The following is a 25,967-nucleotide window of genomic DNA, read 5'->3' as shown; positions in this document are numbered from 1 at the left end:
TTCCAGGTTGAATCTCTCTCCTTGTTCAGTTTCCATCCTTTGTTCCTTGTCTGGCCTCCAGGTGCTTTAGAAAATAGCTTGACCCCTTTCTCCCTGGAAGACCGCTACCATGTCTCCCCTGGTCCTTCTCTTCCCTAGACTAGCCAGGCCCAGTTCCTGCAACCGTTCATCGTATGTTTTAGCCTCCAGTCCCCTCATCATCCTGGTTGCTCTTCTCTGCACTTTTTCTAGAGTCTCGTCATCTTTTTTATAGTGTGGTGACCAAAACTGGATGCAGTACTCTAGGTGTGGTCTTACTAAGGCTTTATAGAGTGGTATTAGTACCTCCCTTGATCTTTATTGCATCCCTCTGTTAATGCAGCTTAGGATTGCATTATGTTTTTTGGCGGCAGCTGCATGCTGCTTGCTCCTTCTTAAAAACCTCCGGCAATGAAGCACCCACAATTTCTGGTGGCAAGCAGTTCCACTGGTTAATTGTCCTCATTGTCAGGAAGTTTCTCCTTAGTTCCAGGTTCCTACTCGCCTTGCTTAGTTTCCATCCATTGCTTCTTGTCCTGCCTTTGGGGGTTTTGGAAAGTAAGTGAACCCCCTTCTTCTTTGGGGCCCCTCAAATATTGGAAGACTGCTACCATGTCACCCCTTCTTTCCGTTAAACTAGACATGCCCAATTCCTGCAACCATTCTTCATATCTTTTGGTCCACTGTCTTTTACAACATTTGTATTTTATATTGTATCATAATTTTCTACAACCATTTTGATGTGCCTGTTTTACAACTGGCAAGCCTCAGCGCTTAGAATCAGGTAAACTCCAAAGTTCTGTTTCATATTTTTTTCAATTATTATTATTAAACATAAAAATTCAGTGTCTACATAAACAATGTGTTGTCTGGGTACTGTTAATTTTGAGAAATAGCAATAATAATAATAATAACAATAATTTTCATAACATTAATAATAATCACACACTAATAATAGTATTTGCTTATTCATTTTAGTGAACTTTCCTTATGTAATTAATCATTCTCATGTTTTTAAATTTCTAACTTCTGTTTCTGCTAGTTAGCCACTGATAAAACAAATCCCATGTTAAAAGTATTCAGTTTCTTCCTTCTCCTCAATTCTGAGTATTAATCTATCGATTTCTGCACATCCTAATATTTTTTTAAATTACATTTTCATTTGTAGGGATCTCTTCATTTTTCCACTGTTGTGCAAACATAATTCTAGCTGCTGTTAACACGTGTAAAATTAAATATGTATTTCCTTTCTTGTATTTTTGTGGTAGGATACCCAACAAAAATATTTCTGATTTTAGATCTGTGTGTTTGCTTTACCATTTTTTTTTCTAACCATGTATGTATTTTTGTCCAATATTTTTTTTGCCTTTGGGCATCTCCACCACATGTGATAGATAATATGATCCTGGTATCTGATTACATTTCTAACATTTAGCAGACATGTCTCCTTAAACATCTTGGCCAGTCTTGCTGGTCAAAGTTCTGTTTCAGTTTGGCTCAGAAATGCAAAGTGTGAAACGATTTTGCGGTTCTGTATGAGGCGACCACAATCGCGCCTCCGTTTTCTGTTTCACGGATTCAGGCTGTGCAAAGTAAAAGTTCCTTTGTCTGCGGCCCCAGGTGGTGCTCCCTTTATGGTAGCATATTCCGAGTGCTCTTTCAAATCGATTTTTCTAGGAATCTGTAATCCGCTTGGGTCTTTGAGGTCAGCGTAGACAATCTCTTTATCCCCAGAAGTCTGGAATAGAAGCAGAAAATGAGCTGTTAGCTTGGGATTTTAAACCCAACGGTTGCACACTGCAATGGGTCTCAATGGGTACAAAATGAATGCATCTTCTGGGGACTCCAAAGACAGCGGATGATAAACTAACAAAGCCGCCTCCGCATATAACCCAAACCACCATTAACTAAGATAAACCCTCATTATTTTGCAGAGTCAGTTTGGTGTAGGATTTAAAGGGCTGGTTTAGAAACTAGGAGACAATGAGTTCTAGTCCTGTCTTAGGCATGAAAGCTGGCTGGATGTCTTTGGACCAATCACCGGGAGATGGTGAGTTCTACTGCTGCCTTATACATGGAGCTAGGTGACTTGGGGCCAATCACCAGGAGATGGTGAGTTCTAGTCCAGCCTTGGCCATGAAAACTGGCTGGGTGACTTGGGGCTAATCACTAGGAGATGGTGAGTTCTAGTTCTGCCTTAGGCATGAAAGACGGTTGGTGATTTGGGGCCAAACACCAGGAGACTCTGAGTTCTACTCCTGCCTTAGGCATGGAAGTTGGTTGGTGATTTTGGGCCAAACACCAGGAGACTCTGAGTTCTACTCCTGCCTTAGGCAGTCTGACTGATTTTGGGCCAATCACCAGGAGACTCTGAGTTCTAGTCCCGCCTTAGGCATGGAAGCCAGATGAGTGATTTGGGGCAGTCTCTCTTAGCCTAACCCACCTCAAAGGGTTGTTGTGGGGAAAAATAGGAGGAGGAAGGACTATTAGATTTGTTCGCCTCCTTGAGCTACTTATAAAATAGTAACGTCAGGATTTTAAAATATATAATTAACCATTGTAAAGACTCAGTAAACTTAATCCATGAGGAAAGAAAAAAAAACAGGATATTTCTTTCCAACCGTGACAAATTGAAGACGAGTGGACTTCAGCTCCCACAAATCTTTGCACTGACTAACCCTGGCTGTGGCATTCTGGGAGTTGAAGTCCATATATCTGGAAATTGACAGGACGGGCGACTCCATCCTTGGATTCACCTAACCTAGTTAAGTGTATTGTGAACGTACAACAAATAGCTGCAAAAAGTATTTGAAACTGAGATGGGGGTCAGCCTAAAAGGACATTCCTTCATGATTCCTGTTTAAGTAGCCCTCGACTTATAACTACAATTGAGCTCCAAATTTCCGTTGCTAAGCAAGGCGGCTGTCAAGTGAATTGTGCCCCATTTTACGACTCCTCCTTGCCACAGTTGTTAAGGGAATCACTGCAGTTGTTAAATGAGTAACATGGTTGTAAAGTGAATCTGGCTTCCCCATTGAGAAAGAGTCTTTGTCAAAGACTCAGGACCCCGGAACCATCATAAATATGAGTCTCCTGCCAAGCCCCCGAATTTTGATCCTGTGATCAAGGGGGATGCTGCAGTGTTAAGTGTGAAAAATGGTCCTAAGCCCCTTTTTTCAGTGCTGTTGTAACTTCGAACCGTCACTAAAATGAACGGTTTTAAGTCGAGGACTACCTGCAATTTTAAAAGTAACTTTGTCACTTGTACCTGCTTAGAAGGTTGTTGTTTTTCTGGAAAAGTGACCTCAGACCTGAGGAGAAAATGCAGAGAGAGATTAGGAGACCCTATGGCCATTTTTATTTTATTTTATTATTTTATTTTCTTTATTATTTTATTTTATTATTATTTTATTATTTTATTATATTATTTTTTATTTTTTACTTTACTGTGCTCTATTCTATTCTATTCCTATTCTATTCCGAATTCTATTCCTATTTCATTCTATTCTTTTCTGTTCTTTTCTGTTCTGTTCTGTTCTGTTCCATTCCATTCCTATTCTCTTCTCTTCTCTTCTCTTCTCTTCTCTTCTCTTCTCTTCTCTTCTCTTCTATTCCTATTCCTATTCCTATTCCTATTCCTATTCCATTGCATTATATTCTATTCCTATGTCATTCTATTCTATTCTATTCTATTCTATTCTATTCTATTCTATTCTATTCTATTCTGTTCCTGTTCCTGTTCCTGTTCCTGTTCCTGTTCCGTTCCAATCCGTTCCATTCCCTTCCCTTCCCTTCCCTTCCCTTCCATTCCTTTCCATTCCATTCCATTCCATTCCATTCCATTCCATTCCATTCCATTCCATTCCATTCTATTCTATTCTATTCTATTCTATTCTATTCTATTCTATTCTATTCTATTCTATCCTTCATTCCATTATTCTATTCCATTCCATTCCATTCCATTCCATTCCATTCCATTCCATTCCATTCCATTCTATTCTATTCTATTCTATTCTATCCTTCATTCCATTATTCCATTCCATTCCATTCCATTCCATTCCATTCCATTCCATTCCATTCCATTCCATTCTATTCTATTCTATTCTATTCTATTCTATTCTATTCTATTCTATTCTATTCTATTCTATTCTATTCTATCCTTCATTCCATTATTCTATTCCATTCCATTCCATTCCTTTCCATTCCATTCCATTCCATTCCATTCCATTCCATTCCATTCCATTCTATTCTATTCTATTCTATTCTATTCTATTCTATTCTATTCTATTCTATTCTATCCTTCATTCCATTATTCTATTCCATTCCTTTCCTTTCCATTCCATTCCATTCCATTCCATTCCATTCCATTCTATTCTATTCTATTCTATTCTATTCTATTCTATTCTATTCTATTCTATCCTTCATTCCATTATTCTATTCCATTCCATTCCATTCCATTCCATGCCATACCATGCCATTCCATTCCATTCCATTCCATTCCATTCCATTCTATTCTATTCTATTCTATTCTATTCTATTCTATTCTATTCTATTCTATCCTTCATTCAATTATTCTATTCCATTCCATTCCATTCCATTCCATTCCATTCCATTCCATTCCATTCCATTCCTATTCCTTTTCCTTTTCCTTTTCCTTTTCCTTTTCCTTTTCCTATTCTATTCTATTCTATTCTATTCTATTCTATTCTATTCTATTCTATTCTATTCTATTCTATTATTTAGAAACCTCTAATACCCCTCACAGAGGGGTTCTGGGGTGTTTGCAAATAATATATTAAAGCATAAAAAACAGCATATAAAATTCAAGCCACGTTTCCTCATTTTTCGGACTGACTTGGCAACTGAAAGTGCTTCCCCCGGCTCCCTTGCCTCAAATTCTATTTATTGATCAAAAATGTTAACCACAACAAAAACAACATGTTGAATATTTCAGAACCACTTGGTGACCTTGTGGATGAACCAGGAATCAATGTTTTCACACAACAAATGGCAGGAAAGAAAGAAAAAAAACACATTTCTTTGTTTCTTATTCTATATCTTGGATTGGCTTAATGTGGTGAGAGGGAAATCAGCTAAATAAGCCAGATTCACTTAAGAACCGTCTTACCCAGTTAAAAAAAATGCAATGCTTCACTTAACAACTGCGGCAAGAAAGGTAGAAAAACGGGGCAAAACTCACTTAACCACCACCTCGCTTAGCAACCGACATTTAGAACTCTATTGTGGTTGTAAGTAGAGGACTACTTGTAATCTGGTTATAGAATGGTGGGTCTTCCTCGACTTAACAGCCATAATCGGTCCTGGAATCAAGAGTTGTAAAGAGGGCCAGTTATTCAGCGGGTTATCACGTGATCTGATTTGCCGACATTTTTTTGCGGCAGTGAGAAGAAAATGCCGGTGTCAACTCATAAAACATTTTGTATACACATTTTATAGTTGTCAACAGAAAGAAGGGGGGGGAGTTTCAAAGAGCAGGCGGCAGTGTGGAATCGAAAGTACATTCCATTCATATTTTCTTCAAAGACTGATTAGATGACTGAAGCTTCTGCTATGCAAAAATCTAATTGGAGAGCATGATTGATGACTCTTGGCTATGGACGTGTTTTGTTAGATGATACACCCAGAGGGGTGGGGGGGGGAAAGCAGGATCAAGGGTGACAGTGAATTACGTATCTCAGAGTTGGCTACGCCCAAATTAGTGCTGGACGTAGAATGTTAAATTTCAAATAAATCCACTTTAGTTTTTGGGAGTGTGGCTCAAGGCTCATGATTTAATTGGAGTAACTGCTGGAATCCTGACAGCCAGTTTCTGGCAAGAAACAACAACAACCCATTATAAATCATGGTGACGTGACTGCAGGACACTGCAAATGGCCGTAAATGTGGGTGCATTGCTGAGTGCCCCAAAATGCAATCTTGTGTCCACAATGTCATAACTCCAGAGCTTCAAATCCAAGTCATAAATATTTTTTCTTGGGGGGCGGTTTCTGTTGTAACTTCAAACAGTCACTAAGGGGTTGGACTAAATGACCTATAAGGTCCCATCCAACTCTGATTATCTGTTAGCTATTATCTGTCATAAGTTGAGGACTATCCGTCATGCATGTTCTGGATTCACACCATACACAGAACCGCATGCTTAACCAGGTATGGAGGTTTGCACAATGCATCAAGCCAGGATCAGCAGAGGTTGGTTAAAATACAAATTTAATCAGGATTAGTAGTGGAAAAATCTGCTGGGTTTTGTGCTAACCTGGGTTAGCAAATTGTGCGAACTTAACCTCTTTGTGTCTACTAAGAGAAAAACCTCTTCATGGTTTCATTAATAGGTTTGTCTCCAGATAAACCGATGCAGGGATATGGCTTAAAATACATGTGTTTTTTCCTGCAAACTTGAAACTGTCTGACAGGTAAAGTATTTAAATTAGCAAATCTCTACTCTAGACCACAGGAGGGGGGCAACTGTGGGCCCTTTTATGACTTGTGGACTTCAACTCCCAGAATTCCCTGAACCAGCCATGATGGCTGGCCCAGGGAATTCTGGGAGTTGAAGTCCACAGGTTATAAAGGGGCCATAGCCTACACCTGGTTTACACTATCCCACAATTTTCATTTTTTGTCTTTTATAGTTTGAGAAAACTGCTAAATACCATGTTTCTCTGAAAACAAGACCTTATCAAAAAAAAAATTGCCACCAAAAAAAGGCACCAGGTCTTATTTTCGGATGACGTCATCCACTGACTAATCTCACTTCCGTGCATCGCCCCGGCCTCCTTTTTGCTGTCAGGGGCGTTCAGGAACTTCTTCTTCTGCGGCCGGTAAGGCTTTCCTGAAGGCCTTTGCAGCCAATAACAGAGCTCAGGATCGATCCAGAGCTTTGTTCTCAGCTCCAGAGGCCTTCAGGAAAGCCTTCCCAGCCTTGCCGGCTGCAGAAGAAATGGGCCAGCAAGGCAGGTGTCGGGGTGTGCGAGGCCTGGCTACAACTGTCCAAAGTTAAGTAGTAGGGTAGCTCCACCCACCCACTCATCCCTACCCTAGCTTAATTTTTACCTGTCCCCTCTGGAGTGAAAGGGATCTGAATTAGGGCTTATTTCGGGGGTAGGGCTTATATTGGGTGCACGTGTAAAAATCAAGCTAGGACTTACTTTCAGGGTAGGTTGTATTTTAGGGGAAACAGGGTAATAAATAATAATAAATTTTAAAAAATTGGAACGACAGCCAATGGGGGACAATCTTTTGACCGCAGAAGGTCCATTTTCCTGTTTTGTTTTGTGAGCAAAACGACAAAACGTTTCTCTGGCATTTGAGTGGCGGTTTCTTTCCCCCTATCCCCTCCAGGGAAGGTTTGGATTTTTTAATATATATATATATATATTATATAAATATATTATTATATATAAATATATATAATAATAGAGGTGGATGACAGCTTTCACCTATTTAAGTATACAATACATTTAATGGGCCTATTTTGTCTCTGCCTAGAGAGAAACACGGAATATTTGTTCCTTGTTATTCTGAGCTCTGCAGCTCTGTTGAAGTGGCACAGATTTCGGGGGGCAGGTGATTTACCTGGTGGCATCCTTAGGGGGCTTAGAGTGGGCTTGGAAGCGAGCAGGCAAAGCTTACCCCAATTATTAGATTCAAGAAAAGACAAAGAAAAGGGAAGAGGGAGGGAGAGGGAGGGGATGGGAGGATGGATGGATGAAAGGAAAGAAGGAGGGAAGGAGAGGGAGGGGAACAAGAGGAAGGGGAATAGGGAGGGGAAGTGAAGGGGGGAGGGAAGGGAGAGGGAGAAAGAAAGGGAGGGATGAGGAGAGGAAGAGAGGAAGATGGGGAGGGGGAAAGGGAAAGGGAAAGGGAGGAGAGGGGGACGGGGGGAGAAAATTCAGGAGGGGGAGCAGGACAGGGAGAGAAAGGGAAAGAAAGGGAAAGAAAGTGAGATGGTGAGAGAGAGAGAAAGGGAAGAGGGAGGAATGAGGGAATGTATAGATGGATAGATAGATAGATAGATAGATAGATAGATAGATAGATAGATAGATAGATAGATAGATAGATGATGAATAGGTAGATAGATAGATAGATAGATAGATAGATAGATAGATGAATGAATAGATGATAGATAGATAGATAGATAGATAGATAGATAGATAGATGATAGATAGATAGATAGATAGATAGATAGATAGATAGATAGATAGATAGATAGATAGATGATAGAGAGAGAGAGATGATAGAGAGAGATGATATAGAGATGGGAGAGAGAGGTATGAATGGAAGAGATAGATAGATAGATAGATAGATAGATAGATAGATAGATAGATAGATAGATAGATAGGTAGATAGATAGATAGATGATAGATAGATAGATAGATAGATAGATAGATAGACAGACAGACAGACAGACAGACAGACAGATGATAGATAGATGATAGAGAGAGAGATGATAGAGAGAGAAATGATATAGAGATGGGAGAGAGAGGTATGAATGGAGATAGAGCTAGAGAGAGAGAGATAGATAGATAGATAGATAGATAGATAGATAGATAGATAGATAGATAGATAGATAGATAGAAAGATAGATAGATAGATAGATAGATAGATAGATAGATAGATAGATAGATAGATGATAGATAGATAGATAGATAGATGGATAGATAGATAGATAGATAGATAGATAGATAGAGATATATAAGAGATAGATAGATAGATAGATAGATAGATAGATAGATAGATAGATAGATAGATAGATAGATAGATAGATAGATAGATAGAGAGCCATGGAGAGAGAGCGAGAGAGAGCACTATAGACAGGGTGGAATCAAATTAGCACCATTTCCAGACTCAGCAGGCTCATTCGCAGCTTTTAATCCCAGCTGCCTCCCCCCCAATTAAAACCAGATTACAGATCTGAAATCCATCTGTCTTCCCTTTAATGCCATTCTCAGGGGCTGCTCTTTGAATGCGATGGGCAGAGCGGCCCTGCAGGAGCTAAAGCTTTTAATTCTCTGCCCCCCCTCCTATCCCCGTCCCCCGCCTGGCATGCCATCTCCTTGGAGGGGGGTTGCCATGAATTTTCCAAAGGGAAAATAAAAGGAGAGAGTAGCAGGATCGAAATAGCTGGCTGGATGCCACTCCATCCCAGCTCCAAGCTTCTTGGTAGCAATCAAGTCCCTGAAAAACCCCCAGCTGGGTTTGAAAAAACCACATAAAAACAGCCAGAGAAAGAGAAGGAGCTTCATAGAATAATTGGGTTGGATGGGACCTCAAAAGGTCTTCTAGTCCAACCCCACCCCACCCCCGGCTGGACTGGTTGTAAGAGAAGGAGAATGAATTCTGCAGCAACCTTAGGGATTGTCAGGTTAGATACAGGTAGTCCTCAACTTACGGCCACAGTTGAGCCCAAATTTCTGTCACTAAACAAGGCAGTGTTAGTTAAGTGTTAACTAATTTAACAAAATTCACTTGTTAAGTGAATTTTATGCCCATTTTATGCTTGGCAGCTGACTCGTATTTATGATGGTTTCTGTTTCCCAGAATCATGGAATCCCCTTTTACAACTTTCCGACAAGCAATTCACTTAATGTTAAGCCAGACTCACTTAATGACCGTGTAATTCACTTAAGAATTGCCAAGTTCCACTCAACCACCGTAGCAAAAAAGAGAAAAAAAACAGCATGTTTCTTGTTGAGCAAGTGAAATTCTGCTCCCAGTTACAGTCATAAGTCAAGAACTAGCTAACAGAAAGATATCAAACTTCTACAGACCTTGTACGGCTGCTCCTTAGACCTGGACACAAGAGAAAAACAGAATTAGCAAACATTTGCAAAAATTCATGGTTGTAAATTATAATCTATTTCTTTCCCCCACATTATCTGAATGTGACGGCCGAGGTTTTTATATCAACAGTTAAAGCTCCAGTCAAACAGTTTGCTGAGCTGGCCTACCTTGAAGGGCTGGCATCCATCTTGAAAGCCTGTGTTTTCCCTCCCCTTCCTTTTACACTGAATAAGACAGTCATCTTTCTAGCACGCTACGTCTGTTGTCTGTTGTGTGTTTTTTCAAACGTGGCCACTTTAAGAGGTGTGGACTTCAACTCCCAGAATGCTTACTGGCTGGGGAATTCTAGGAGTTGAAATCCACACCTCTTAAAGTGGCCACGTTTGAAAAACGCCATCCTAATCTTACCTCCAAACTGTTCATCCTTTGATTTGTAACTGTGGGAAGTACACTCCAAAACGACAGTGCCCCCCCAAAAACCCTCACAGCACAAGAAACCTCAGAAAACAGTGCCAAGAGACTCAAGCCAGCCCTTCCTCCTTTAAGAAAACCAAGAAGCATCAGCTGAAAGGAAAACTCAGAGCAGCCCTGCTAACAGAGCTGCCAACAGAAATACCTAAATAGAGCCATTAAGATAAGGGGGAATCAGGCTAAAAATAAACTCTCCAAGGCAAAACCAGAACTCCCCTTTTCCTGCCCCGGACAGGATTAAATCCCAAGGAGAGGAAAAACAAAAGACCTGGGACCAAGATTAACCCAGGAAAACAAAACCCAGGGCAATCAGAAACACATCAAAACCCATCAAGCTGCAGGGGCTTCAAAGGGGAATTAAGCAGGGCTAGGCTGCTGGGGGTTTGCAGAGGTTCGGGAGAGCCCCTAGCTAAGATTCTGTGTAGTTCAGGGAACCCCCAAATCCCACTCCTGGCTGGCCCCACCCACCCCTCCGCTCCCCTCCCAGGAGTCCCCACATGGCCTGTTTTGGATGCATGTAAATGCAGGCTGCGCAGGGAGGGTGAAAAACGGGCCTCCTATAAGTTTGGGAAGGCTGGAAATGGGCCCTTTTCTGGCTTTCAGAGAGCCTCCGGAGCCCGGGGAAGCCATTTTTGCCCTCCCGGAGGCTTGAGGAAAGCCTCGGGAGCCCCGGGGAGGGCAAAAAGGCCCCCACCCGCTGTGGTGCAGGAGACCAACTAGGCAGGGGTGGGATTCAAATTTCTTAACAACCGGTGGGTGTGGCCTAATTTGTGGATGTGGCTTGGTGGTCATGTGACTGGCTGGGCATGGCTTGTATGTAAATATTGTAAATATTTATGTAAATATTGAATTTTTTATATTAAAAAAAGGCAACTTTTACCCAAAATCAGGCAAAGCAGGCAGGCAGATTGAGTTGCTCACAGAATCACAGATTCACTCAGAGATCTATCTTTCTGCAATCTGCTGCCTGAGTCTGCACTGAAAAATAGAAGCTTCAGTCCTAAGGAAGGTTCAGTTCTGCTTTTAGATTAGCTAGAAAGCAAGAAATCAAATGATTTCTTGCTTTCTAGCTAATCTAAATCTCCCGGCACAGGAGAACAGCTGATGGTCGGGGAAAAAAAACAGGAAAAATAGCAACTTACCAAACACAGGCAAGTTTGATGGCGCGCATGCCAGGTAAGGAGTGACTGGGCGGGGAGGGGAGGGGCCAGCCAAGAGCATGATTTGCCAGTTCTCTGAACTGGGAAGAATCCTAACAACCGGTTCTATAGAACCGGTCCGACCAGGTAGAATCCCACCCCTGCAACTAGGCCACACACACCCAGCAACCAGGCAGAGAACCCTTTGGTAAAATATTTGAAGCCCACCCCTGGAATTAAGCATAAAAGGCTCAGATTCACATTCCCAAGCTGCTTGCAAGCCAGGAATGCTTGCGCGGTGTCACTTTTCTTTTTTTTTGCTTCTTGCCTTCCAACATGAAAAGAATTCTACTTTCTGGCAGCTGTCTTCTGCATCCATTGCTTCTCAGCGTCTGTGATGTGTGTCCCAGCTGGGAACGAACGGGGGAAATTTCTTCCCACGTAACACAAAGGCAGGCCCAATTTTACTCACCTTTTTTCATCTTTAGGTAGACATAAAGCGCCACGCAGAACAAACAAACCAGGATGAAGCTAGACACTCCAGCAGCAATTGGAATGATTGGATTACTCTCTCTAGAAACTTAAAAGAAACCTCGATTTGTCATGCTGAAAACGAAAAACCTCAATCCTAGTTTTATTCCCAGGTATTAAACTGATCTCATTTGCAGAAACGCTAACTTGGTTTAGACTTAACCCTGGTTAGCTGTCCCGTGGTGGAGTTTTGTATTTATGACAGTGGTTTCTTCTGTGCATCATAGTAAACCCAGACAAGGGGTAATTTGTCTAACCAGGAATGGGGCCGTTTAAGTGTGTCACTTTTTTCAGCGCTGTTGTAACTTGGAATGGTCACTAAATGAATTATTATAAGTCAGGGACTGCCTGGAATGAAATGAAATTCTCACAGTGGAGAAACTGATTGGGAAACATCAGAAGTGTTCAAAAGGTACCAGTCTGGTTATCAACAATAGATGCACTTGTATATCCAGAGGTTTGTAAAATTGGAAGTATTACTAGATATAAAGATATTTTAAATGAAAAGGGTGAACTCAAAACAAAACAAGAATTGCACGAACAAGGATTAGAGATACAATGGTATTTGTATATGCAGATACAAGCAAGGTATGAAAAAGACATTAAAGATGAAGGGATTAATAAAGAGTTGACAGAATTGGATAGAATACTAACAGGAATAGAGGATAAACTAATTAAAAGATTATACTGTTATTTATTAGGTGTCAAGCTGGAAGAAGAACAAGTAAAAGAAACGATGATCGTGTGGGCAAAAATTTTGGGGATATGCCATAGAACTGGATAAGTGGCAGAAACTGTGGGACAGGAATTATAAACTGACAATATTGACAGCATACAAAGAGAATTTGTACAAGATGGCATCTAGCATCAGCAAAACTAGCGAAAATGTTTAAAGACAAATCAATTAAATGCTGGAAATGTCATCAAATACCAGGAACATATTATCATATGTGGTGGACTTGCACAAAAGCTAAGAGGTATTGGACTAAGATACATACGTGGTTGGAGAAAATGATCAAATAACATATAGATTTGAAGCCTGAAATATTTTTATTGGGAATGGTACCAGAAGGTTATAGTAAAGAAAATACTTATTTAATTATACATGTTTTAACAGCGGCTAGAATTGTATTTGTCCAAACCTGGAAGAGTGATTACCGTATATGCCGGCGTATAAGGCGACCAGCGTATAAGAGCGACCCCCAACATTTCCACTCAAAATATAGTTTGTTATATACTCGCCCCCTCTTCCCATACGCCTTCCACTTTTGCACTTTTTTTTTTTTTGAGGCACTTTTGCGCACCGTGGAAGCGAATCCCGTGAAGCCGAAAGGAGCAGCCAGCCTTCTCCCAGCTCCCAAGGAAGCGAGGCTCGCACCGCCCGGGCTCCGCTGAGGTATCCGGCTGGGGCTGTCAGGAGTTGTTACCGCTGGCGCGGCTCGCGTGACTCCAGTCCGCGTTGCCTCGGGAAGGGAAAGGCAAAAGGAAGAGCCGCGGCGGCGCTTTGCAATGGCAGCAGCGGCTCCTGGTTTTGCCTTCCCTTCCCGAGGCAATGCGGGACTGGAGCTGCGCGGAGCCGCGCCAGCGGTAACAACTCCTGACAGCAGCCAGGATACCTCAGCGGAGCTCAGGTGGTGCGAGCCTTGTTTCCTTGGGAGCTGGGAGAAGGCTGGCTGCTCCTTTGGCTTCACAGGATTCGTTTCCACGGTGCTAAAAGTGCCTCAGCCCATGGGCAGCCGCAGTGCTTCCCAATTACTATTTGCCGGCGTATAAGATGACCCGGCGTATAAGGCGACCCCCAATTGGAGGCATGTTTTCAGGGCAAAAAGTCGTCTTATACGCCAGCAAATACTGGTAGATAGAGGTGAAAATAATTACCAATGGATAGAAAATAGAATAAACTAAAAGGGATTAGACATAGTAATAAAGTAATAAGAGGAATTAATGTAATAGATATACTAGATTGTATTTATATTACGTATGTGGGAGTGTGATTACTGCTATGTTGTTAAGATGAATAATAATAATAATGGATAAATAATTTGAAATATGTACCTAATGGACACATGATTGAAATGGAATGGATTTTTTTTATATATATATTTTTTTAAAAAATTACACACACACACACACACACACACACACAAAGAAGTGTCAAAGGGGAACAAACAAGAAACTTTTCTGAAAGTCTGGAAGCTTTTTATGGACTTTTTGCTAGAAAAGGAAAAATAAGGAATGGATGATTTATGGATCTGAAGATTGAGAAAGAGGAGAACTAAATGGATGAAGGGATCTGTAAAATATTTAAGAGGGACGAGAGACAATAAAAATCTAATTATCTGTTCAAGAGAAGGACATCTTTATGTTTCTTCATTTTGCGGGTTTTATTTCCTGTTTTGTTTTTGACTTTTTTTCCTTTTGGTTTGCTATTATGAACAATATAATATTTAAAATATGTTATTTTCAATAATTAAAATATTTCAATAATTAAAATATTTCAATAATTAAAATATTTCAATAAATATAATTGAAAGAGATGGATAAACTTAGCCGAAGGAGGGATTTGGGGTTTTTTGGGGTAACCATGAAGATGTGTGTGTGTGTGATGGATTTCCAATTCTGGTTACAGAAATAACTCTTTGTCTAGTTGTACATGATGCACAGAACAAAAACAACTCACCAGAGTTCAATTTGACCTAAAGTCAGTTTACATTTATGTCAAAAGGTCCCTGGAAAATTCTAAAGAGTGAAAATGCCAGGAAAATATCCGTTGATATACTGTATTTTTCTGCAAAGTACAAGCAGAATCTCAAGTTACAACCACCATTGAGCCTAAAATAAGCGAAATGTTTGTGAAGTGAATTTCGCCCCCTTTCGCAACCTTTCTTGCCACTGTTGTTAAGTGAATCACTGGAGTTGTTAAATTAGTAACACAGTTGTTAAGTGAATCTACCTTCCCCCATTGGCTCATTGGAAGGTCACAAAAGGGGATCACATGACCCCCTGGGACACTGCAACCATCATAAGTATGAGTCAGCGAGCAAGCATTTCAATTTAGATCACATGACCCGGAGGACGTGGCAATGGTCACTTTTTTCAATGCCGTTGTAATTTTGAACGGCCGCTAAACGAACTGTTGTAACTCAAGGACGACCTGCACAGAATAGATTGGTGGATAAGAAAATATAGATCAGAAATAAATCATGTTAGCCCTTGACTTACAACCATTCGTGTACCGTGCTTTCCCGAAAATAAGACCTTGTCTTATTATTATTTTTTGCCACCAAAAAAAAGGCACCAGGTCTTATTTTCGGGGGATGTCATCCACTGACTAACCTCACTTGCGCACGTCACCCCCAGCCTCCTTTTCGCTGTTAGAGGCCTTCAGAAACTTTTGTGGCCGGCAAGGGTTCCCTGAAGGCCTCTGCAGCAGATAACTGAGCTCAGGATCGATCCAGAGCTTTGTTCTCAGCTCCAGAGGCCTTCAGGGAAAGCCTTCCCAGCCTTGCCAGCTGCAGAAGAAATGGCAGATGTTGGGGTGTGCGAGGTCTGGCTACAACTATCTAAAGGTAAGTAGTAGTAGGGCAGCTCCAGCCCCCCATCCCCAACCTAGCTTAATTTTTAGCTATCCACTCTGGCGTGGGCAGAATCTTAATTAGGGCTTATTTTTGGGGGTGGGGGGTAGGGCTTATATTGGGTGCAAGTATAAAAATCAAGCTAGGACTTACTTTCAGGGTAGCTCGTATTTTCGGGGAAACAGGGTAGTGACTGTTCAAAATAATTAAAATTCAGACGCTTGGCCACTGACACATATTCATGATGGTCACAATGTCCAGGGGTCCTAAAATCTCCTGTCCTTGGGAAGTTTAGAGGATAAATCAACCCCCTTTTGATGACAGGCCCTCAAGGATTAGAATTAGAATAACAGAGTTGGACGGGACCATGGAGGTCTTCTAGTCCAACCCCCTGCTTAGGCAGGAAACTCTATAACCATTTGAGGCAAATGGTTGTCCAATCTCTTCTTCAAAACCAGTGTTGGAGCAACCACAACTTCTGAAAGAAAGCTGTGCAGCTGATTAATTGTTCTGTTCGGAAATTTCTCCTTAGTTCCAGGTTGCTTCTCTCCTTGATGAGTTTCCATCCGTTACTTTTGGTCCTGCCGTCAAGTGCTTTGGAGAATAGCTTGACTCCCTCTTCTTTGGGGCAGCCCCTGAGATATTGGAAGACTGCTATCCTGTCCCCCCCACAATCCTTCTTTTCATCAAACTAGACATACCCAATTCCTGAAACTGTTCTTTGTACATCCAGTCCCCTTATTATCTTGGTTACTCTTCTCTGTGCTCTTTCCAGAGTCTCAACGTCTTTTTGACATTGTGAATGCAGTATTCCAAATGTGGCCTTACCAAGGCCTTTTAAAGTTGTGGGTGTTAGGGATAACATTGTTTTACCCTAACTGTTTTGGGTAAAGATAATAAAATGATGAATCATGGTTTGTCAGATAAAGTGTATGTGACTTTAAGCTAAAGGAATGTAATTAAGGGTGCAGCTGTAAAAGTACTATATAAGCAGCAAGGCACTCTCTGGCTCTTACTGGCTGGCTTATTGAAGACTGCATTCTTGCTGGATCGGGGAGGAGAAGAAGTGTTGGATTACTTTGAAGATATTTCTCAAGGGAGAGAAGATAAGTTTTGGACAGATTTATTATATGTGTACTGACACTGGCTATTCGACACTGGACTTTGCAATTAGAGTATCCTCGACAAGACTTGACTGAATTTGGTATTTGACTAATGGACTGTTTATAATGACTATGCTATAATTCTTAAATGGAATAAATTATAATTTTTGATAGCACAAGCGTATCTGTATTTTTACTGCGTGTTAACTAGAAAACTTATCTCACACATTTACCTGTCTTCCTATCTGACTTTGCTGCACGTTCTGTTTAGTTTGTTTTCCTTAACACCCGTTGGGGAATCCAGGCTTAGCAGTGGGTGCTCCAACACTGGAGGTTTTTAAGAAGAGACTGGACAGCCATTTCTCTGGGGTCTCCTGCTTGAGCAGAGGGTTGGAACCAGAGGTGGTATTCAGCCAGTTCTGACCAGTTCGGAAGAACCGGTAGCGGAAATTTTGAGTAGTTTGGAGAACTGGCAAATACCACCTCTCACTGGCCCCGCCCCCATCTATTTGCTTCCTGAGTCCCAGCTGATTGGCTGGGTGTCCTTTTGTTGCCCTTGTCATGCCCCTGGTTGAGACTGACTCTGAGTCAGAGGAGGAACAGCCAACAGGGAGGGGAAGGTGTTGCTCCGGAGGTTGTGGAGGAGGCTGGGGAAGGGCCAGAGGCCGGCTGGGCAGTCAGAGGAGGACCCAGGCCCATCCCTTCTCCATCTTAGGGCATGCAGGGAGGAGAGGATAAAGGAGAGACGTGGTCTACTCAGGAGGAGAGGGCCTTGATCCTCTTCATGGGCTGCAGCTGTGACAACTGGATAAGAGGACGGACATGCATACAGGTGAGTGCTGGAAACAAAGCTTGGAAATATCTCTAATTTGTTGTTCCTCTCTGAGTTTGGTGTCCTTCCCAGTGTGTGTTCTGTTATCTGTGGACATCTTCTAGCCGTTATCTTGCCTGGTTGTGTTTTTTGTTTTTTTTTACTCTTTATAATTTATAAGCATTTTTAGTTTAAAAGGCATTTCCTCCTTCTTGTAACTGTTTGTGTGGGAGTTTTTTTGTCTCCAGTCAAGGATATTTGGAACTTGGAAGCAAAGTGAAGGAATAAAAGGGGCTTTACTTGTTTTTTGTGACTGTGTTTATTTTGTATCCCATCCTGGGTCATCACAGCCCTGCTCAGGGGAATGGTGCTGGAAAGCAGGTTAGTGGGGTGGGGAGGGAAGGGGGATTTTGCAATATATCCTTCCTCTGCCACGCCCACCAAGCCACGCCCACAGAACCGGTAATAAAAATTTTTTGGAATCCCAGCACTGGTTGGAACTCCAAGATCCCGTCCAGTTCTGTTATTGTGCATTCTATAACAAATTGAAAGAGTGCAGAGAAGAGCCACAAAGACGAAGAGGCGTCTGGAGGCGAAAACATACGATGGTCGCTTGAGAGAACTGGGTACATTTTGCCTAACGAAGAGAAGGCCTAGAAGTGACATGACAGCTGTCATCCAATATTTGAAGGGCTGTCACAGAGAAGAAAAGGCTGGCCTATTCTCCTAAGCACCTGAGGCCAAGCCAAGAAGCCATGAGCGAAAGCTTATGAAAGAGAGAAGCAACATCAAACGAAGGAGAAATTTCCTGTGGGTGAGAACAATCAATCAGTAGACCCCCTCCAGAGGTTGCGGGTGCTCCATCAATAGGGGGGCCTCCTGCTCGGGCAAGGGGTTGGACTAGAAGACCTCCAAGGTGCCTTCCAGCTCTGTTATTCTATTCTTCTGTTTCTGGAGGACTCAAGGGACTTGGGTATATCAGGTTCAAATCTGGAACCAGGCACAACTATAGCACTAGCACACAGGTCCCCAGATCAAGAAGGCAAATAAACAAACTTCACGCATCGTTTGTTCACTATCATGCCCCTTGTTGGAATCTGATTCTGAGGAGGAGGTTGAGCAGCTGACAGGGAGTGGGAGTGTGGCTCTGGTGGCTGTGGAAGAACCTGGGAAGTGCACAGTCCGGCTGGGCAAAGCAGGGAAAGAGGTAGAACAAGGGAGAGGGAATTCATAGGATGACCCAGGCCCACCCCCTCTTCATCCTAGGGCACACAGGGAGGAATGGAGAAGGGAGCAACGTGAGTTGCGTGGGTTATGGGGGAGAAAAGGGCCCTGATTCCCTTCATTAGCTGCAGCTGGAAAAACAGGATTTTAAAAGGGCGTTTGCACACAGCACCTTGCTGGAAGCGAAGCATGCATTATCTTTGTTTGTCACGTCTTATCTGGGTTCTGGCATCCTCACAGCTGTTTGTGTTTCGCTATCTTTTGGAAGTCTGCAATTCCTTATCCTGCCCTGTCTCGTTAATTGCTGCAGTGTGGTTTGTGTTGGTTTTTATTTATAATTTAGATGTACTTTGGGTTCGGAAGGAATTTCTTCCCTTTAAAAACTGTTCTTGGGAGAGTTTTTTTTCTCCAGCCGATGATAACTGGACATTGGGGGAATTAAAGGGACTTTACCTACTTTTGTGACTTTGTTGCTTTTACGCAACGCCCCTTTGGGTCATCACATTCACACTCACCTTCTACAACCACCTGAGTCCCAGGTCCTTTAAGCCAATCTTTATCTCCATGAATGTCTTTCTTCTCCTTCACACAGTAATAAGTCCCCGCATCTTCCAGAGTAACATTGTGGATGGAGATGGTGAAATCCGTGTTGGAATTTGGAGAATTCCTTGTTAATCTTTTGTCTTTTTCATCGGTCTTGATGTCTGCATAGATGAGCTTCCGCTGAGGCCCTTCTCCCAAGAACCATTTCACACCACCAGGTATTAAGTTGTTATGCACTTTGCAGTTCAGGTGGAGAACTTCCCCTATGACGACCCAAACAGGCCCCCGGGGTTGCCAGAGCCATGAATCCTGGGCCTTAACATCTGAGAAAGAGGAACCCAGATTGTAGTTAAACCACAGAATCCTAGGCAGTGGTGGCATTCAATTTTTTTTTACTACCATTTCTGTGGGCGTGACTTGGTGGGCGTGGTAGGGGAAGGATATACTACAAAATCCCCATTCCCTCCCCACCCCACTAACCTGCTTTCCAGCTCCGTTCTCCTGTGCTGGGCAACCTAAGAAGATCCAGCCGATCAGCTGGGACTCAATGGGAGGCGGAGAATAGATGGAGTTGGCGGGGCCAGTCAGAGGTGGCATTTGCCAGTTCTCCCAACTACTCAAAATCTCCGCTACCGGTTCTCCAGAACCGGTCAGAACCTGCTGAATACCATCTCTGATGGAAGGCTGTGTCAAACTTGAGTTGATCATGATTGAACTGCTGGCAGTGGGCAGAGTCAGCCAGCAATGCTGTACTCTAACCACTATGTCACCACAGCCCGCCTTTCCTTTCCTTTCCTTTCCTTTCCTTTCCTTTCCTTTCCTTTCCTTTCCTTTCCTTTCCTTTCCTTTCCTTTCCTTTCCTTTCCTTTCCTTCCTCTCCTTTCCTTTCCTTTCCTTCCTTTCCTTTCCTTTCCTTTCCTTTCCTTTCCTTTCCTTTCCCTCCTTTCCTTTCCTTTCCTTTCCTTTCCTTCCTCTCCTTTCCTTTCCTTTCCTTCCTTTCCTTTCCTTTCCTTTCCGTTCCTTCCCCTCCTTTCCTTCCTCTCCTCTCCTCTCCTCTCCCTCTCCTCTCCCTCCTCTCCTTTCCTTTCCTTTCCTTTCCTTCCTCTCCTCTCCTCTCCTCTCCTGTCCTCTCCTCTCCTTCCTCTCCTCTCCTCTCCTCCTCCTCCTCTCCTCTCCTCTCCTCTCCTCTCCTCTCCTCTCCTCTCCTTTCCTTTCCTTTCCTTTCCTTTCCTTTCCTTTCCTTTCCCTCCTTTCCTTTCCTTTCCTTTCCTTTCCTTCCTCTCCTTTCCTTTCCTCTCCTTCCTTTCCTTTCCTTTCCCTTCCTTCCCCTCCTTTCCTTCCTCTCCTCTCCTCTCCTCTCCTCTCTCTCCTCTCCTCTCCTCTCCTCTCCCTCTCCTCTCCCTCTCCTCTCCTTTCCTTTCCTTTCCTTTCCTTTCCTTTCCTTTCCCTCGTTTCCTTTCCTATCCTTTCCTTTCCTTCCTCTCCTTTCCTTTCCTCTCCTTCCTTTCCTTTCCTTTCCGTTCCTTCCCCTCTTTTCCTTCCTCTCCTCTCCTCTCCTCTCCTCTCCTTTCCTTTCCTTCCTCTCCTCTCCTCTCCTTTCCTTTCCTTCCTTCTTTCCTTCCCTCCCTCCCTTTCCTCTTAGGAATAGCCCTTAGACTTATATGCCGCTTCCCAGTGCTTTCCATCCCTCTCTAAGTGCTTTACAGAGTCAGCCTCTTGCCCCCACAACAATCTGGGTCCTCATTTTATAGATCTTGGAAGGATGGAAGGCAGTTCTGGGATTCAACATTTTTTAATATCAGTTCTGTGACCATGGTTTGGTGGGTATGGCTTGGTGGGCGTGGCACCCCACTGACCTGCTTTCCAGCTCTGTTCTCCTGTGCAGGGCAACAAAAGGAGACCCAGCCGATCAGATGGGACTCCGGAGGCAGAGAATAGATGGGGTTGGCGGGGCCAGTCAGAGGTGGGATTGGCCGGTTCAACGAACTACTCAACATTTCCGCTAGCACTTCTCCAGAACCGGTCAGAACCTGCTGAATACCACTTCTACTCCTAGAGCTGGAAGGAACCTTGGAGGTCTTCTAGTCCAACCCCTTGCCCAAGGCAGGGGTCCTTATATCATCACCTCCAGGGATGGAGCACCCCCAACCCCAGGAGGAAAGCTACTCCATGGGTTAGGCTTTCTCGGTGTCAGGAAATTGCACCTTACTTCTAGCTTGAATCTCTCTTTAACAAGCTTCCAACCATTACTCCTAGTCCTGAGTTCTGGTGCCTCGGAGAATACGTCAATCCCCACTTCTCTGTGACTGACTTTCAAGTACTGGAAGACAGTTATCATGTCTCCCCTCCCTCCCTTAATTTTTTCCCTTCAATAAGCCAGACATCCTTCCCTTCCTCAATGTTTATCATACCATTTAGCCTCCAGCCCTCCAGGATAAGGATCAGAATAGAGCTGGAAGGGACCTTGGAGGTCTTCTAGTCCACCCCCCTGCCCAAGCAGGAGAACCTATACAATCTCAGACAAGTAACTGTCCAGTCTCTTCTTAAAAACCTCCGGTGACGAAGCATCCGCAACTTCTGGTGGCAAAAACTGTTCCACTGGTTAATTGTCCTCACTGTTAGGAAGTGTCTCCTTAATTCCAGGTTGCTTCTCACCTCAGTGAAACTTCAAAGCACTCTTCAGAGCCAACGAGAGAAGCACAACCACAGGCACCAGTTCAAAGAACCCCAAATCAATGGGGGTATTTTGTAGAGTTGTAATTGCAGGAATGTTCCAATCTCGGATGGCAAACCTCAGATAAAGAATGTTTCCAAGCAAATACAACTCAGGCAAACAAAGCCACTAATCTAAAGGAGGATTAGAGAGAGGAAGTCAACATATGTTAGACTTTAACTAGAGATAATTAATTGTGTTAATTACTATGCTAAACAGTAATAAAAGTTAAGCAGTAACCAAAGTTAACCAATGTTAGAGGATAATTAAAAATGTGTATAAATGCAAGACTAGACTCCAATAAAGATCATCATGATTCAGTTGTTCATGATCAAACAACTCGACTGCCTCGTCATTACAACAGTATTTCAGGGGTCAAATGGCTTTGAAACAAGAGTGATGGCGCACCAAATGACTGATTATGCTCTGGGCCACATCCTTGTCTCCTCCATCAAATTGCCCCCTAACTGGGGGTCGTTTAATGCCTACATGGACAAGCACAGAAGTTTCTTTCCAAATAAACGCAACTCCAAAGCACTGGGCCGATTCCCGAGTCATAGAGAAGAAATGCGGAATAAATGGCTGTGATTTCATTTAAGTTCCTGCCACCTAGTGGCTTCATTTGAGAGGGACAAAGTTGGTGTGAAGCAATGTTGCTTCCTGGAGCGATTTCCTTCACAGTGGGACCACCACATCTTGAGAAAACAAGGTGCTCCATCTCACCATCGGAAGTGACACGAGATGGGCTCCCTCACTTATCCAACCTTTTGAAGCGCCCCTCAAAAGGGACTATGGGAGACCACAGGCAGGAGATCGGAGATGGGGAGGGCCAGTGGTGGGATTCAATTATTTTTTTTACTACTGGTTCTTTGGGTGTGGCTTAGTGGGCGTGGTGCAGCTTGGTGGGTGTGGCTTGGTGGGCGTGGCAGGGGAAGGATACTGCAAAATTCCTATTCCCTCCCCCACCCCACTAACCTGCTTTCCAGCTCCGTTCTCCTGTGCAGGGCAACCAAAGAAGACCCAGCCGATCAGCTGGGACTCGGGAGGCGGAGAAGAGAGGGGGGCGAGGGGCCAGTCATAGTTGGTATTGGCTGGTTCTCCGAACTACTCAAAATTTCCGCTACCGGTTCTCCTGGTCAGAACCTGCTGAATTCGCCACCTCTGGGGAGGGCCATAACTCACTTCCCCAGCTAAGCATTTTCACACTAAGCCATCATTGTGCTAACCAAAAGAAAATATCTACCACCCCTTCAGTGGTTCTTCCTCTGCTCCCAAGACAACTAACCATGGAAAGTGAGATTGCTATTTGGGTGAAGATACTGCGGGATTCCTAGAAATTATCAATGATTTCTGTGAACCCCGCCCTCCCAAACAAAGGAACGTGAAAAGAGAAACAAGAAGAAAAATGAGTCTGGAGAACCAGATCTTTTTTTTTTGGAGTAGATCAATTCTTTAGTCCCAATGTCCCTTCCGTCAGGCTTAGCAGTAGCCATCAATGTTCTTATCTTTAAACGAATTGGAAGCCCGATGAATAGCAAATCCAATGGAGCATCCTAGGAGAGGCCATGACTAATAAGCGGAAACACGGAGTCCAACATCTTACAGTTACTGTTATTAAACCTGGAAAGAGTGCAGAAAAAAAGCAACTAGGATGGTTAGAGGGCTGGAGTCTAAAATATACGAAGAAAAGTTGCAGGAATTGGGTAGGTCTAATCTAGTGAAAAGAAGGACCAGGGGAGACAGTGCTCCAATATTGGAGGGGCTCCCACAAAGAAGAGGGAGTCGAGCTATTTTCCAAGGCACCCGAAGGCCAGACAAGAAACAATGGAAGGAAGCTGATCAAGGAGAGAACCAACCTGGCCCTTGGAAGTTGTGGGAGCGCCATCACTTGAGACTTTCAAGAAGAGACTGGACTGCCCTCTGTCAGAAATGGTGTAGGGTCTCCCGCTTGGCAGGGGGTTGGACTAGATGACCTACAAGATCCCTTCCAACTCTGATTATTTGTTATCTGTTAACCCTGGAACTAAGGAGACATTTCCTGACAGTGAGAACAATTAACCAGTGGAACAACTGGCCTCCAGAAGTTGTGAATCCTCCAACACTGAAGGTTTTTAAGAAGAGACTGGACAGCTATTTGCCTGGAATGGTATATTTCTCCTGCATGAGCAGGAGGTTGGACTAGAAGACCTCTGAGGTCCCTTCCAATGCTGTTATTCTGTTGTTCTTTCATCCACTATCTCAGTTCCTTCTGTCTAGAGCCTTTCGGCCTGATCACTCACCTCCGTTCCTTGCTGAAGACAGGCTGGAAAGCACAACGAAAACCAGACCGGAAAGGAAGACTCCACAAGCCATTGGAGAAGCCGGTTTCGTTAAAATGGCAACAAGTCTCGGCTCTCCTTGACTGTGATGTAAACAAGTCTGGACTGTCACCCACACAATCAGTTGCTTTTGAATAGTGTCTGGCTACAGATTTGCCAACTCCTCAAAAGGGAAGTTACGGCAGGAAACGGACGTGATATGTCAGATGTCTTTTGGTTGTGTTACATTTTGGGGAAGAATACTGTGGAAAAATAAAGAAAGATTCTCCCTAAATGGCTGATGAAGCAGGGTTTTGCAAAGACACACACAATAGATACAAACTCAAGGTTAACCGTATTATGATATATACAGAATAAGCCTTGAGTAACAAGGATATGCACATGGAAACGTTTATGAGAGTAGTTATGAATAATTATTCAGCCACACACAGATACACTAAATTGAGTTAAAGTTTACTTTAAGAAATAGCACAGTCCAATAAATGGTCCAGGTCATATATATTTTACATTCCAAAGAATATCCAATTACAAAGTCTTCTTTCCGGTTGTCTTTGTCATTTACAGTAAACAGATATCAAAGTATAAGCACAGCATAAATACAACAGAGAACCTTAGATAGCAACAGAATGTCAGAGATAGCAAGCTGTGATCTCTAGCTCCCTCTTATGGTAATTTGCAATATCAATCAATCGGAATATAGTATAAATCAATACAGTGATTTTGTCTTAAAGCTACAAATATACATTGTTGGTTTATATATTGCCAACCCAACTAATTGGTGGACAGATTCCGAACAAACCGCACCAAACTTGATTGCAGGAAATACGACTTCAGCAACAGAGGGGTCAATGTCTGGAATACTCTACCTGACTCTGTGGTTTCTTCCCCAAACCCCAAAAACTTTAACCTTAGACTGTCTACTATTGACCTCACCCCTTTCCTAGGAGGTCTGTAGGGGGCGTGTACATAAGCGCACCAATCGTGCCTACTGTCCCTGTCCTATTATTTCTTTTTATTTTTCTTATATGGATCCATTTCTGTGCTGGGAATCCCCCTCGCTGTCTTGCTGCTTTGCCAAGGAGCCTTTCCTGAGGCCCAGGAGGCAAAAGAAAAGAAAAAAATAGAGCATAGGGTGTTGCAAAAAGAAGAAGAAGCCATGCCCACCTAGTCACATGGCCACGCCCACAGAACTGGTAATAAAAACATTTGCATCCCACCCCTGTTCCAAACCACTCTTCAAGGGTAGCCCCACGTAGAACGCATGGCAGTTATCCAAAGGAGGGAGAACCGGGGCACAAGTGACTGAGCTCAGGGTCGCGTGATTTAGAAAAAGAAACAGGATGCCTTAGATATGTTAGACATTTGTGGCAAAACCCAAACAGGAATATGGGTCTATATTTAGAAGGAGGAAAGGAGAGTTCCTCTTTTGCTGCCTCTGCAGAAGGAAATGCTGCAGACAGAGCAAGGGATGAAGTAGCTGCAGGAGAAGAGCAGGCAGAGGTCGGGGTGCAGTTAAGTTACACTTAGGCAAGAAAAACCCAAAGGACACATACAGACTGGGGGAAACCAGGCTCAACAGCAGGAACTGTGAGACGGATCTTGGAGTCTTAGTGGACAACCAGCTAAATAGGAGCCAGCCGTGTGCAGCAGCAGCCAAAAAAGCCAATGCAATCCTAAGTTGCATTAACAGAGGGATACAATCAAGATCAAGGGAGGTACT

General features: G+C 43.1%; 1 protein-coding gene across 1 annotated transcript; it reads right to left on the bottom strand.

Annotated features, from left to right (window-relative positions):
* Positions 1-706: 706 nt before the first annotated feature.
* On the bottom strand, positions 707-24,419 carry LOC113427771 (tyrosine-protein phosphatase non-receptor type substrate 1-like). Its single transcript, XM_026690304.2, has 6 exons — positions 24,209-24,419; positions 19,189-19,539; positions 11,902-12,009; positions 9,807-9,828; positions 3,287-3,329; positions 707-1,756 (listed from the first exon to the last, which is right to left on the bottom strand). Exons 1-6 carry the CDS (start codon positions 24,279-24,281, stop codon positions 1,589-1,591), a joined length of 765 nt encoding a protein of 254 aa, XP_026546089.2. The 5' UTR covers positions 24,282-24,419; the 3' UTR covers positions 707-1,588.
* Positions 24,420-25,967: the final 1,548 nt, after the last annotated feature.

The sequence above is a fragment of the Notechis scutatus genome, chromosome 3 (assembly GCF_049901735.1).
Source record: "Notechis scutatus isolate UNSWTSFEM ecotype Mainland chromosome 3, rNotScu1.2, whole genome shotgun sequence".
Classification (NCBI taxonomy): Eukaryota; Metazoa; Chordata; class Lepidosauria; order Squamata; family Elapidae; genus Notechis; species Notechis scutatus.
This window is presented reverse-complemented; position numbering and strand designations above follow the sequence as displayed.

Coding starts and splice junctions, on each gene's coding strand:
- LOC113427771 (XM_026690304.2), bottom strand. CDS start 24,281: ATGGCTTGTGGAGTCTTCCTTTCCGGTCTGGTTTTCGTTGTGCTTTCC. Junction 19,540..24,208: donor GTCTTCAGCAAGGAACGGAG/GTGAGTGATCAG, acceptor CCTCTTTCTCAG/ATGTTAAGGCCCAGGATTCA. Junction 1,757..3,286: donor AACAACAACCTTCTAAGCAG/GTACAAGTGACA, acceptor CTTCTATTCCAG/ACTTCTGGGGATAAAGAGAT.